The 12,339-nt window shown below is 44.6% G+C and overlaps 1 protein-coding gene across 1 annotated transcript; it reads right to left on the minus strand.

Moving 5' to 3' along the window:
• Positions 1 to 646: 646 nt before the first annotated feature.
• Positions 647 to 10,108, minus strand: Slc35g1 (solute carrier family 35 member G1). Its single transcript, XM_042689486.1, has 3 exons — positions 9,909 to 10,108; positions 4,880 to 5,060; positions 647 to 1,753 (listed from the first exon to the last, which is right to left on the minus strand). Exons 1-3 carry the CDS (start codon positions 10,090 to 10,092, stop codon positions 1,015 to 1,017), a joined length of 1,104 nt encoding a protein of 367 aa, XP_042545420.1. The 5' UTR covers positions 10,093 to 10,108; the 3' UTR covers positions 647 to 1,014.
• Positions 10,109 to 12,339: the final 2,231 nt, after the last annotated feature.

Consider the following 12,339-nt stretch of genomic DNA (forward strand, 5'->3'; position numbering starts at 1 on the left):
ATGGCAATTTAAAAACTGTCTCAACAGGTTACTCATAAAAATTCCAGCATTAAAATGAAAAGGCACAAATATGAGTTAAAAGTATGTTAATCATTTATAAAATCCTTAAAAATAAGGCTGATTCATTTGTATAGTAATATATCAATAAGTTAATAAACAGCAGTAAGTAGGCACCTATACCAAGTTTCAGCTTTGGCATACTAAACTGAATTAGGTTGCAAATGAATGGTTAACATAATACTAATTATAGCAGCATTTTCAGTAGGTTTCTTAGGTTCTACACTACTAAAAAAGTATCTCAAGTTGTGTGTGGTAGTGCATGCCTATATTTCCAGCTCTTTGGAGACTGAGGCAGGATTATGAGTTCAAGGCCAACCAGGGCTATATAAGGAGATGCTGTCTCAAAAAAAAAACAAAAACCCAGACACTGTGGCTTATGCCAGTAATCCTAGCTACTTGTGAGGCTGAGATCTGAAGGACTGTGGTTCAAAACTAGCCCAGGCAGGAAAGTCTTTGAGAGAGTCTTATCTCCAATTAACTACCAAAAAGCCAGAAGTAGAGCTGTGGCTCAAATAGCAGAGCACTACCAGCCTTGAGCTGAAGAGCTGAGGGACAGCGCTCAGCTTCAGAGTTCAAGCCCCATGACCGACCCCAAAAAAAAAAATTCCTGTACCCATATCTCATCTGTAACAAAAATACATTTAAAGTTAGGTACATTTAAAAATACATTTAAAGTCATAAAAATGTTGTAGTCTTCAGATGAGCACTTCTCTTGCTTATGCCTCACAACATAAAAAGAAAACCAAAGCAAAAACAAAAGCTACCCAAAACATTTTCTAGATCAAACAGACTGGTTATTCTTCTAATTGAACACATACCATATTAAAAAATGATAGTTTATAAAATTACTTAAACATCAACGAATAAATGCAGACTTTTCAGGTGCGTGCGTGTGTGTCTAAACTGAATGATGGTATACTTGGAAAAAAATCTCTAGATCTCAACCAAGATGATTCATTTGGAACTCTGTAACCACTTACGAAGGACTGCTCCAGTACTACTGGCTACTACACATAGAGCACCACCCACTGTCCACCAGGTGGGCACATCATTGAAGAAAATAATCTGAAAGATGAAAGCGAAGACCACATCCATTGTCTTCATCATTGCTACAGGTCCTGCTTTTTCTATTTGGACTGCTTTTGTGATAAATATCTGACCCCCCAACCCTAGGAGCCCAATGAGTATGAGAAACAACCTGTCCAACCCACAGTTAGGCAGACTCCACTCCCCAGTTATAAAGAGGACAACTGTGCTTTCAAGAAGGCCAAGGATGACATAATACCAAATGCTGAGAAAGTAGTCCACAGATTTTCCCATTTTCCTCAGGATAACTAGAGTCATCGCGGCCAGCACAGCGTGTCCAATGGCTGCAAATGTCCCTTTAAGGTGGTCGGAGTAGTTTTTTTCCACCGCTGTAGTAATGGAACCAAACAAAAATGGCGGTCTCACAATAAGGATCACTCCAGTGATGGTGAACAAGATGAAGAAAGCATCCCAAAGGCTATACTTTTCCTTGAGAAATAGGCAAGCAAATAGTGATGTAAACACTGGACAGCTAAAGGCGATGACTGTGGCATCTGCGAGGGATGTTGTCTGGAAAGCATAGTACATAAGGATCATGGCAGTAGAACCAAGTATTCCTCTGAGAAGGAGGAAAAGTCGCTGACCTTTGGGGCCTATAAAACCAGTCCTGTAAATGCAAATGAAGAAAGGCATGTTAAACCAACTTAGTATTTGCTTATACATCAAAAATATTTAATTAAACAATACTTCAAAAGTTCTAAATGTAAAAAATGGGAATAAATTAATTATAACATTGTCATCTGAGTATTACATACCTTTTAAAAATATTTTCTCAGGATAGTATTGCTAATGTCATTTTAAGTGTTCACAGTATGAACAAAAACCCACATAATTGTAAATTAGTAAATAAACACATAATTCTCCATATGTATAGGTAGTATGCTTGGGGAAAAAAAGGAAAACAGACTAGATGTTAAGAGTAGTTTTACTTTAATAGGGAGATCATTTTCCTTTTTACTTCCCCCAGGTTTTCTATGATGACAATGTGTTATTTTTATAGTAATACAATTTCAAAATTTAGCAGTGCTGTATGAGGAAAGTTGATCCTGGCTAATGTGCAGAAAGTTCTCAATGTTCTGAGCTGCTCTATAAAAGCTAAAGCAAGGTTATAAAGTTAACTTTCATCACTGAATGTGAGAACTGTTTTCAATGTTCTCATGAGGAGAAAATTAAAATACACAGAGATGAATATGAAGTGGTTCAAAAAGTGTAATCATTGCTTTTAATTTTTTTTAACTACGTATTTATTAAATACCTACTCTGTAAAGTCTCAGGTACAGCTCTGATTTGTGCTGGGCTTTCATTATGATACCATCTGGGCCCAACACAGAGACCCTTGATGTGTGGATTAGAAATAAAGTACAGCCAGGCACCAGTGGCTCATGCCTGAGATCTGAGGATCAGGTTCCAAGACAGCCCATGCAGCAAAGTCTGTGGAACTCTTATCTCCAAAAAAGCTGGAAGTGGAGCTGTGGCTCAAGTGGTAGAGTACTAGCTTTGAGCAAAAAAGCTCAGGGACAAGCACCCAGGCTCTGAGTTCAAGCCTCAGGACAGGTACAAAAAAACAATAGAGAAAAAAGAGAGAGAGAGGAAAAAAAGAAAGGAAAGGAAAGGCAGACAGGTTACCTTTAGATCTGTGTTGGCAAGCTAGGTATCAAAACAGATTAGGACAAAGGACTCTTTGACCATAATTTTCTTCCATAATGGGGAAGATGGTTCTATTAGCCTCAGTGCTCTGTTGCCACTGGAGGAATTTCTCAAGTCTCACCAGGATCTCCTAAAGTGCTAGGACCTGTTCACACTTAAGGAGAATTTCTGACAATCTTAGCAGATTTTAATTTTTTCTACCAATTCCTCAGGATAAGGGTTTAAAACGATTCTGTGTGACTCTGAATTATGTTGTGAGACACTTGGAGACTTTGAAACTTCTTTCTTTTCTTTTTTGTTGCCAGTCCTGGGGCTTGAACTCAGGGCCTGCACTCTGTCCCTGAATCTTTCTGTGCTCAAGGCTAGTGCTCTACCACTTGAGTCATAGCACCACTTCTGGCTTTTTCTGAGTAGTTTATTGGAGATAAGAGGCTCATGGACTTTCCTGCTGGGGCAGGCTTTTAACCATAATCCTCGGATCCCAGCCTCCCCAGTAGCTAAGATTATAGGCGTGAGCCACCACAGTAGCTAGGATTACAGGCGTGAACCATCTGTGCCTGGCCAAAACTTTTTTTTTGGTCCGGTCCTGGGGCCTGAACTCTGGGCCTGGGCGCTGTCCCTCAGCTCTTCAGCTCAAGGCTAGCGCTCTACCTCTTGAGCCACAGCACCACTTTCGGCTTTTTTTCTTTTTGCTTATGTGGTGCTGAGGAATTGAACCCAGGGCCTCAGGCATGCAAGGCAAGCGCTCTACCACTGAGCCACCTTCCCAGCCCCGTGGCCAAAACTTTTTATTTTGAACTCAGGGCCTGGGTACTGTCCCTGAGGTTTTTGTCTCAAGGCTAGTGCTCTACCACTTTGAGGCACAGCTCTACTTTCCATTATCTAGAGATTAATTGGAGATAAGACTCCTGGATCTTTCCAGCCCAGGAAAAGAGTCTCATGGACTTTCTTGCCCAGGCTGGCTTTGAACCACAATCCTCAGATCTCAGCCTCCTGAGTAGATAGGGTTGTAGACACAAACCACCAGTGCCCAGGAAACTGAAACTTTTAATTTAGGGGTTAAGTATCTATGCCCAAAGAAAGAGTAAGACAGCCGCTAGGGACTCAACTGGTCTCCTTTCAAGGATTCAAAGTACAGTGGCGTGGGGATTATGATAGTAGAGAGAGGCATAGTTATAAACCAGGTAGAATGGTGAATTCCATAAGGAAAGAAAAGAAGGGTAGGGCTAGGGGAGAAGGGTGAGGGGAGAATAAAGGTGGTGTTTGTATGTTTTTTACATTTTAACAACGCACTCTGAATAATTCTTATTTGACCCTTGCAATCATACGGTAGGCCAAGAGTCCAAAGTGTACCACTGTCTCCAGTTAACAGAGGAGAAAATTGAGTGTGCAAAGTAATCAAAAAGACCTCAAAGTTGAGAGCCAGAAGCTCATACTTGTAATCCTAGTTACTAAGAAGGCTGAGATCTGAAGGCATGCTTCAAAGCCAGCTGAGGGAAAGCCAGCCCAGGCAGAAAAGTACATGAGATTCAGATCTTCAATTAATCACCAAAAAGTTGAATGTGGAACTGTGGCTCAAATGGTAGAGTAGCAGCCTGGAGTACTGAAACAACTAAGGAACAGCATCTGGGTTCACACCCTAGCACCAGCAACAATGACAACAAAAAAATCTGAATCTGAATCTTACCTCTATCTCTCCACCCTAATGAGAGCTGCCTGGTACACCTAAATCTCTGACACTACATGCACTACTTCCTTTCATTTACTTTTTTCTTCCAAATACTAGTCATGTCAAAAAAGTAGGGAAAAATGGTACAAGCTAAGGGGAAAACTTGGCTCTCATAAAAGGAGTAGCAAATAACTAAACCTCTTTCTTGTTCTTTGGAGGGTATGTGATATGTGCTGATGGTAAAAACTTTCCTTGGGACTACAACCTTGGAACTGTTCATTAATCAGAGCCAAGGGCTCTGAAACTGGTAAGTTCTATGGTAAACCATGATATCACAGAGCAAAAATAATTAAGGCAGTTCAAAAGATTTGCACACATTTATTTATGTCTTCTACTTCGCAGTTAAGAAATACTTACTTTCTGTATATTAAGCAAGGCATAATAACTAGCATTTGGAACACACATCGAAATGCACTAATTTCTACAGCATGGACGTCTTGCACTTTTTTAACAAATAAAGAGGCCACTGAGAAAAGGAAGGCAGACAATAATGTGTAAAACAAGCCAAGTCCAGGACAGGGTGCTTTCTTCTTGGCTTCTGAAAAAGATTAAATTCTGGTTAGTCCTTGTTTCCAAGTGCATGTTTCATAACTTTCACTTAGAAACCGAGAGAAACAGTGGGACGGTAGCAGTGGCTGGCAGATTATGACAATGGCCTGAGTATATCCCTTGTCTGGACAGTGTCTATTTCTCCTAGTAATAATAAAGGCCATAGACAAGGACAATTTCAACTTGCACTTAAAAAATGCTATTTTACCCTATACAGCAGATTTCCTTTTCAGCTTACTGAAGAATTATCCCTCACAAGTCAAGCAGTAGGAAGCTTGCCAAAATGGTGAAAGAAATTTTTATGAAATACTTGTAGAAAAAAATACTTCCTGACCAGGCACCAGTGGCTCACATTGATAATCCCAGTTACTCAGGAGGTTGAGATCTGAAGATCATGGTTTGAAATGAGCCCAGGTAGATAAATCTGAGAGACTGGTATCTCCAATTAACCAGTAAAAGGCTGGAATTAGAGCTGAAGCTTCAGTGGCACAATCCCAGCCTTGAGCAAAAAGCCAAGCAAGAGTTCAAGCTCAAGCCCCAGTATTAACACACACAAAGAAACTACTTCCCAAAGATACAGCTCACTGGAAAATCTGGTTTCCTGAAGAAAGCTGTCCTTTTCTAAATTTTTCTTTCTATAAAGTAATTTATAACTAACTGTGTGACCTGGTCATTTGTTGACTCTGAGTTCCTTCAGGGCTGGAGTCTCACCTGTCTCTGTTCATGGCAGGCACCTGGAGACCTTGAATGAATACTTGGTAAATGAAAATAGATGAGAGAAATTCACAGAGAGACTCAAGGCCCTAATGTTACTGGCACCAACACAATCTGAGAAGGTTCTCGGTTGTGAAATCATGAACTGTGAATCAAATCTTGACTTCACTTTTCATGGCTCACAATACATCTTCCCAGTGGAGAGCAGGGCTCTGCAGCAATCTGACTCCTAAATTCCTTGCATGGATCTGCATCTTAGCCTCACTTCTTGATTTGATGCGAACCAGGAAAACAGTGCTTTCTCCAGGCCCTCAACTATTCAACCCATCAATGATAACCTGTGTGGGCATGGAGCTTTTGCTCAGCCTTTTCCTCCGTCCTCTCATGCAAGTAGGAACCTGCTATCCAACTTAATCCTCTGTTATTGAGAGGAAAGAAAAATGGGAGAGAATAAGCGGAGAGCTCTCTGAAAACACAACCACACACTGAAGAATAAATATATGCTTTTTCTCCCCTCTCTTTTCCCAAACTTGCACAAAATCAATTAGAAAAGAAGACAACATAACCGGCTCTGAGGGTTCAGAGAATCACAGAGCTGCAGGAGGGATGGACACATACAATTTGCTGGAAAACTAAGATTGCTGCTCCAATCCAGGAATGTACAAATGTGCTACTCAACTACAGAATAGTATTGCATAATTCTGGAGGTTTCCCGCCGCCCCCTTTGATAAATGTTACATCAGGTAATACATTTCAACATCCTCCTGTTGTTTAGGTACCTTTGCCCATAAGTGACTACAAACTGCGACCCAAGTGTGCTAATTAGGTCTTCCTGGAGAGAGTGTATAGCCTGACCTTTGCAGATGCCACTCTCATCAAGGGTATCCCCTCTTCCTGCTCTATCAGTATCAGCTGGAGAGGCTGCCGCACAGCCAGCACTCACTCCATACCAGGTGCCAAAATTCTCCACATCCTGTCCTGTGTCCAGGTGCTCAAACGCTGTAGAAGCAAATAGCACATGGCTACTGAGGCCATGAGAACGTAGCTTTGTAAGACTTCCAAGTGAAGAACCACAAAATACAGGCCTTGGCTGTGGTCGGCCTCAGAATCTGGCTTCTGAAATTTCAGAATTCGTGTCCAAATACAACAATTGTTCTTAGGAGAAGCCCAACTCATACACAGAACCTTCACCCTCAGACAGAACAGGGAAGATCGAAGACAGAAAACATCTTCTTGTCTATTAATTCAAAGGATCTCCTCCCATCTAAACTCATTTTTATAAGTTTTTCTCCAGAAATATTTTCAACTCAACATTTAACTCTTTTAAAACATAATTTGATATCTTTGGCTATGATGGTTCTTTCCTTTAAAGCAAACATTTACACACACACACAATCTTTTTGGTGTGTGCCTGTAAATACTTAAAGCTCATCTTTCCTGATTATAACAGGATGTATGTTAGGGGGTCTAGCTGACCTTTATTACTTGTTAATGAGGGCAAGAATGGTTCTTTTCAAGGAAATTTCAGCCTCTAAAATAATGTCACCTTCTCTGTGGAGATGAGCAAGGAAGTGGGATAACACAAAGAGGTATCTGTCAGTGTAAGGCATCTCCATGTTTGTATCTAACCACATGGTGCCTCTAAATAATTCAAATTAAGTAAGTGGCCACCATTAGCTATTTGCAAAGAACAATTTTTTTTAACATGTTTCTTTATCCTCTACTTTTTTAAGCTGGTGATTCACAAATATGGCTGGAATTTAGAATCACCTGAGAAATATACAACAAATTCACTTTCCAAATTGTACCCCACAGAAGCTGTATGTATGGCTTGTGAAAGTTCTATTAAAGACCACTGCTAGACTACAGAGTCCACTCCCTGCAGTAGACTGGAACGAACAGGGATGTCACTTCTTGCTTCAGTCTAAGATCCACACTGTTCCTGAAGAGACCAAATAAATGCCTTATGAAAGCTGTACACTGTTAAGATCATCCCAGAATGTAAGAAAAGGATAACAGTTCCAAACTAAATTTTAAATGGAGCTTTGTTAAGATCATCCACTTAAATCAAGAGTCTAAAAGCCAGACACAGAGGCAAATCCCTGTAATCCTAGCACTTGGGAGGCTGAAGCAGGAGGAACCTGAGTTCAAGACCAGAGTGGGCTACATTAAAACAACAACAACAAAACTAAAGTAAAATGGGATTACCAAAGTGTTCAATGAGAACAGAAGTTCAAAATGTTTTTATAGTTGGGCTTTTCCCCCCCAGAATGTTATCTGATGACCATTTAAAAACATCTTGAGCTGGGCTTTCACGCCTGTAATTCTAGCTACTCAGGAGGTTGAGACCTGAGGATCAGGGTTCAAAGCCAGCCTGGGCAAGAAAGTCTGTGGGAGTGTTATCTACAATCAACCACTCAGCCAGAAGTGGCTCTGTGGCTCAAGTGATAGAACTTTCATCTTGAGCTGAAGAGCTGAGGGACAGTGCCCCAGGCCCAGAGTTCAAGCCCCATGGCCAAAAAAAAAAAAACTTTGAATTTAAAAGACACTGGTTCTTAGTTTCACTTGCTCACACAGGTTTGTCATTTTGCCAAGTCCCATCCTAGTGGATGTCCTGTGGATGCCCAAAGGACATTTGCAAGGACATTCCCTTCCATCCTGGAGTAAGAAGGTAAAAAATGACCTTCTCAAGGGCCACCGGCCTGGTCAACCCAGTTTGGAGTTAATTGCCCTGGAGGCACTAGCCTATGCACAAACCATCACAAGTCTGATCACTTCTGTTCACATTTAGGACAGAAATGTAGCAAGAACCATCTTCTTAGGCTTTTTGTGTGCCTAAATGTGAAACTTCATAGAGGGGAAGGGGAAATTAGGTGGGGAGAGAGACCCCTCACCCCGTGGCAAGCTCAGGGGAGGAGACCCAGGAATGATTGTGCAAATACAGCACTTTGTCTCTCTGTCTGTCTGTCTCTCTGTCTCTCTCTCCTCTCTCTTTTTCTCTTTATATTTAATCGTAAAGATACTGTACAGAGGGGTTACAGTTACATGAGTAGGTACATCTCCACAGCCTTCCTTTTAGGAAGCTGCTCCAGTAGAAAGTGCCCTGGAGTTGGGTTTCTGGCAAGCTGGGATCCTTTCCCCAGGTGCTGCCCAGACCTGCTCGGTCTCGCCCATGCCCACGGGAGGCAGTTTTTGAGAGAGGTAAGAAGAAAAAACAAAGTTATAGAAATGCCCTGAGCCTCACTTTGCCTCTTGGTCAGAGGAGAGGTTCCCGGCTTTGGGGATGGGGCACGGAAGTCCCGACCACCTTGTTTTTCAATCCGTTTCTAAAATGTTGAAGAACCCCAAAGTAGCTCCCCAGCTTGATGAACCAGGGCTGGCACTCCGGTGCCTCTCCAAGATTCTACAACGCCGGGACACACACTTTTTCTAAGGAATCCGTGCTGTGCTCAACCTTCTCAGGCGGAACCAGGGTTAAGGGTCTTCCTTAACGCGGGCCCGGCCTCTCCGGTGACCTCCCACCTTCACCACGTGGCTGCCCGGTCCCGCACGCCACCGGTAACCCAAGCAGACTCCCAGAAGGGTGGCAAATTCTGGAACAAACTCCCCCCCCACCCCCGTCCTGGCACCCACTGAGGGATGAAGGCGCGGTGGGCACTGCACCCCGGTGGAAGAGACATCCCCTCCCACACCACGCTCCCCATCCCCGATCGCCCCAGGTGAGACCCGCGCGGGGTCCGCACAGCGCATTCCCCGGCACCGCGCACTCCCCGCACCGAGCACTCTCTGCACCGAGCACCGCCCGCACCGAGCACCCCCGCACCGAGCACCGCCCGCACCGAGCACTCCCCGCACCGAGCACTCTCCGCACCGAGAACTCACCCCCGCGAACACTCCGCACCGCAATCCCCGCACCGATCACTCACCCCCGCGAACACTCCGCACCGCGCACTCCCCGCACCACGCATTCCCAGTATCGCTCACTCACCCCGCTAACTCTCGACACCGCACTCCCCGCACCGCGCACTCCACGCACCGAGCACTCCCCGCACCGCACTCACCCCCACTAACTCCCCGCACCGCGCACTTCCCGCACCGCACACTCCCCGCACCGCGCACTCACCGGGCTCCGAGCTCGAGCCGCACCGCAAGGAACGGCAGAGCCAGCACCTGCGGCTCCCGGGGGCGTCCGCCGCCTCGGCGTCCACCCGCTCGCCGTCCGCCTCCCGGGGCGGCGCGTAGTCCGTCAGCGGCAGCCCCGACTCCTCCAAGTCGGCCGCGTCCCCGGCGCTCTCCGGGGGCCCCATGTCGCGGCCCGCGCACTCCCCGCGCACTCCCCGCGCTCTCCCCGCGCTCGCGCGCTGGCTGCAGCCGCTCGGCCGCGCTGCTCTTCCGGCCGGTGGCGGCGCCCGTGCGCATGCGCGTGCGCCCTGCGGGCTCCGCTCCGCCTCCCCGGGCAACGCGCGCTTGTCCTCCGCTGCCCTCCTGCCCCGGGCTCCGCCAGCCGCCTGCCCCCGGGGGAGCTCCGCCGCCTCTCCCATCCACCGCGGTGCCCACAGCTGGCCAGGAGGCATCCCTCCCTCTGCTGCGGTCAGGCGAGACGGGCCGGCGGCTGGGCGCGCTCCTTCCCAGGCACGGTGGTCCCCCTCTCCTGGCCTGGCACGGGCTGGCGGGGACGCTGGGCTCCCAGCCCCGGCGCCACCCGGCCTGTGGCCTCCCTTGACTTTACAGGATGGGTGCTTATTTATCCGTGTGGCCTCGTGCTTGGCCCTCTGGATGCCCTGGAGACCTTACCCTGCACCTTGCCAGCGTGAGAGCCAGGGTGTTTGCTCTTTTGCCTCATTGCTACTTGACCAAGGCTTAAAAGGTTTAAAGAAATCTAAATAAATAAAATTTAAAAATTAAAGAAAAGACACGAGCCCGGCTTACGCCTGTAACCCTAGTTACTCAAGAGGCTAAGGTCAGAGGGTCACAGTTCGAAGCCAGCCTGGACAGGAAAGTCCATGAGACTCACCAAAAAACCAGAAGTGGAACTGTGGCTCAAGTGGTAGAGCACCAGCCTTAAGCAATAAAAGCTCAGGCTCTAAGTTCAAGCCCCAGGATTGGCAACGACTTCTTTCTTCCTTCCCTTCCAAGAAAAAAATTCAGAAGTGGAACTGTGGCTCACACAGTAAAGCACCAGCCTTGAGCAAAAAAGGTAGGGAACAATGCCCTGGTCCTGAGTACAAACCCCAATACCAACACTAATTAGCATAGGATGGAATTATAGGGAAACTAGATCTGTAAGATGGAGCCTGTGTTCTTTACAGTTAAGTACTAGGCATCCATTATTGACCTTTAGTTCCTCCCTTCCCATCCCTTCCTCTGCTCTCTCTCATTTAACTGAGACATCTTAATTTAACCATTCATTTTTGGTGTAGTTAAAATCTTCTAATTGTTGACTATTGGTTTCATAACTTGTTATGTTTCTGAAGGTGTTTATCAGATCTAGAATTTTTTTGGTGGAGTCTGTAGGGTCTGTTAAATATAAGACCATATCATCTGCAAATAGATATAATTTGACAGAAGTTCTTTCTTTCCCCATTTGGATCTATTTTCTTTCTCCTGTCTTATTGCTGTGGCTAAGAATGCCAGTACTACATTGAATAAGAGTGGAGAGAATGGACACACTTGTCATGTTCTTGACTTCAGAGAAAATAATTTCAGCTTTTTCCATTTAATATGACGTTCGTTATAGGTTGTCATATACACATATATGTGTTAGGTTTTTAAAAAGAGGTAGCCGAGTAAGAACAGCACCACGCACATGGTATTCAGGTAAGGGATAGGTTTATTCAGTAGACCTGCTGGGACCAGGCCAGGTTGGCACTCCATGCAGCTGGCAAAGAGAGCATCTGGCCCTGGGTTAGGCCTCATATAGGGTATGGGTGGGGAAAGGTGTGTCCAGGTAAAGGGAAATGGGACTAGGTAAGAGGAGGTGGGACAAGGTGGGAGAAAGGTGTGGCCATATCAGATCCAGATGTGACCTCAGCGGATGCAGATGTGACCTCTTCCAGGTGTTCCAGTTGCTTAGGTAACACAGGTACTGGGCGAGGTCTGCTCACCATCCAGGAATGGACCTTTATATATATATATGTATATATATATGTATATATGTGTATATATATACGTATATATACACATATATACATACATATGTACATATATACATATATATATATATACCTTATTATTAAGTTCAGGTACATTCCTCCTATTCCTAGTTTCTTCAGATTTTACATAAAAGAACATTTGAATTTTGCCAAAGGTTTTCTTTCTGCATCAATTCAGATAGTTATGTAACTTTGGGTTCTTAGTCCTGTTTACTACACACTACATTCATTGCTTTACATATGTTAAACCATTCTTGCATCCCTGGTTTGAAATCAACTGAATTATGGTGTATGAGCTTTTTAGTGCGTTGTTGAATTTGGTTTGCAACAATTGTATTGAGAATTTTTGCATCAAAGTTCATGACAGAGATTGGTCTATAATTCTCTTTATGTGTGTGTCTA

The sequence above is a fragment of the Dipodomys spectabilis genome, unplaced genomic scaffold (assembly GCF_019054845.1).
Source record: "Dipodomys spectabilis isolate Male_0828 unplaced genomic scaffold, ASM1905484v1 ptg000125l, whole genome shotgun sequence".
Taxonomy (NCBI): domain Eukaryota; kingdom Metazoa; phylum Chordata; class Mammalia; order Rodentia; family Heteromyidae; genus Dipodomys; species Dipodomys spectabilis.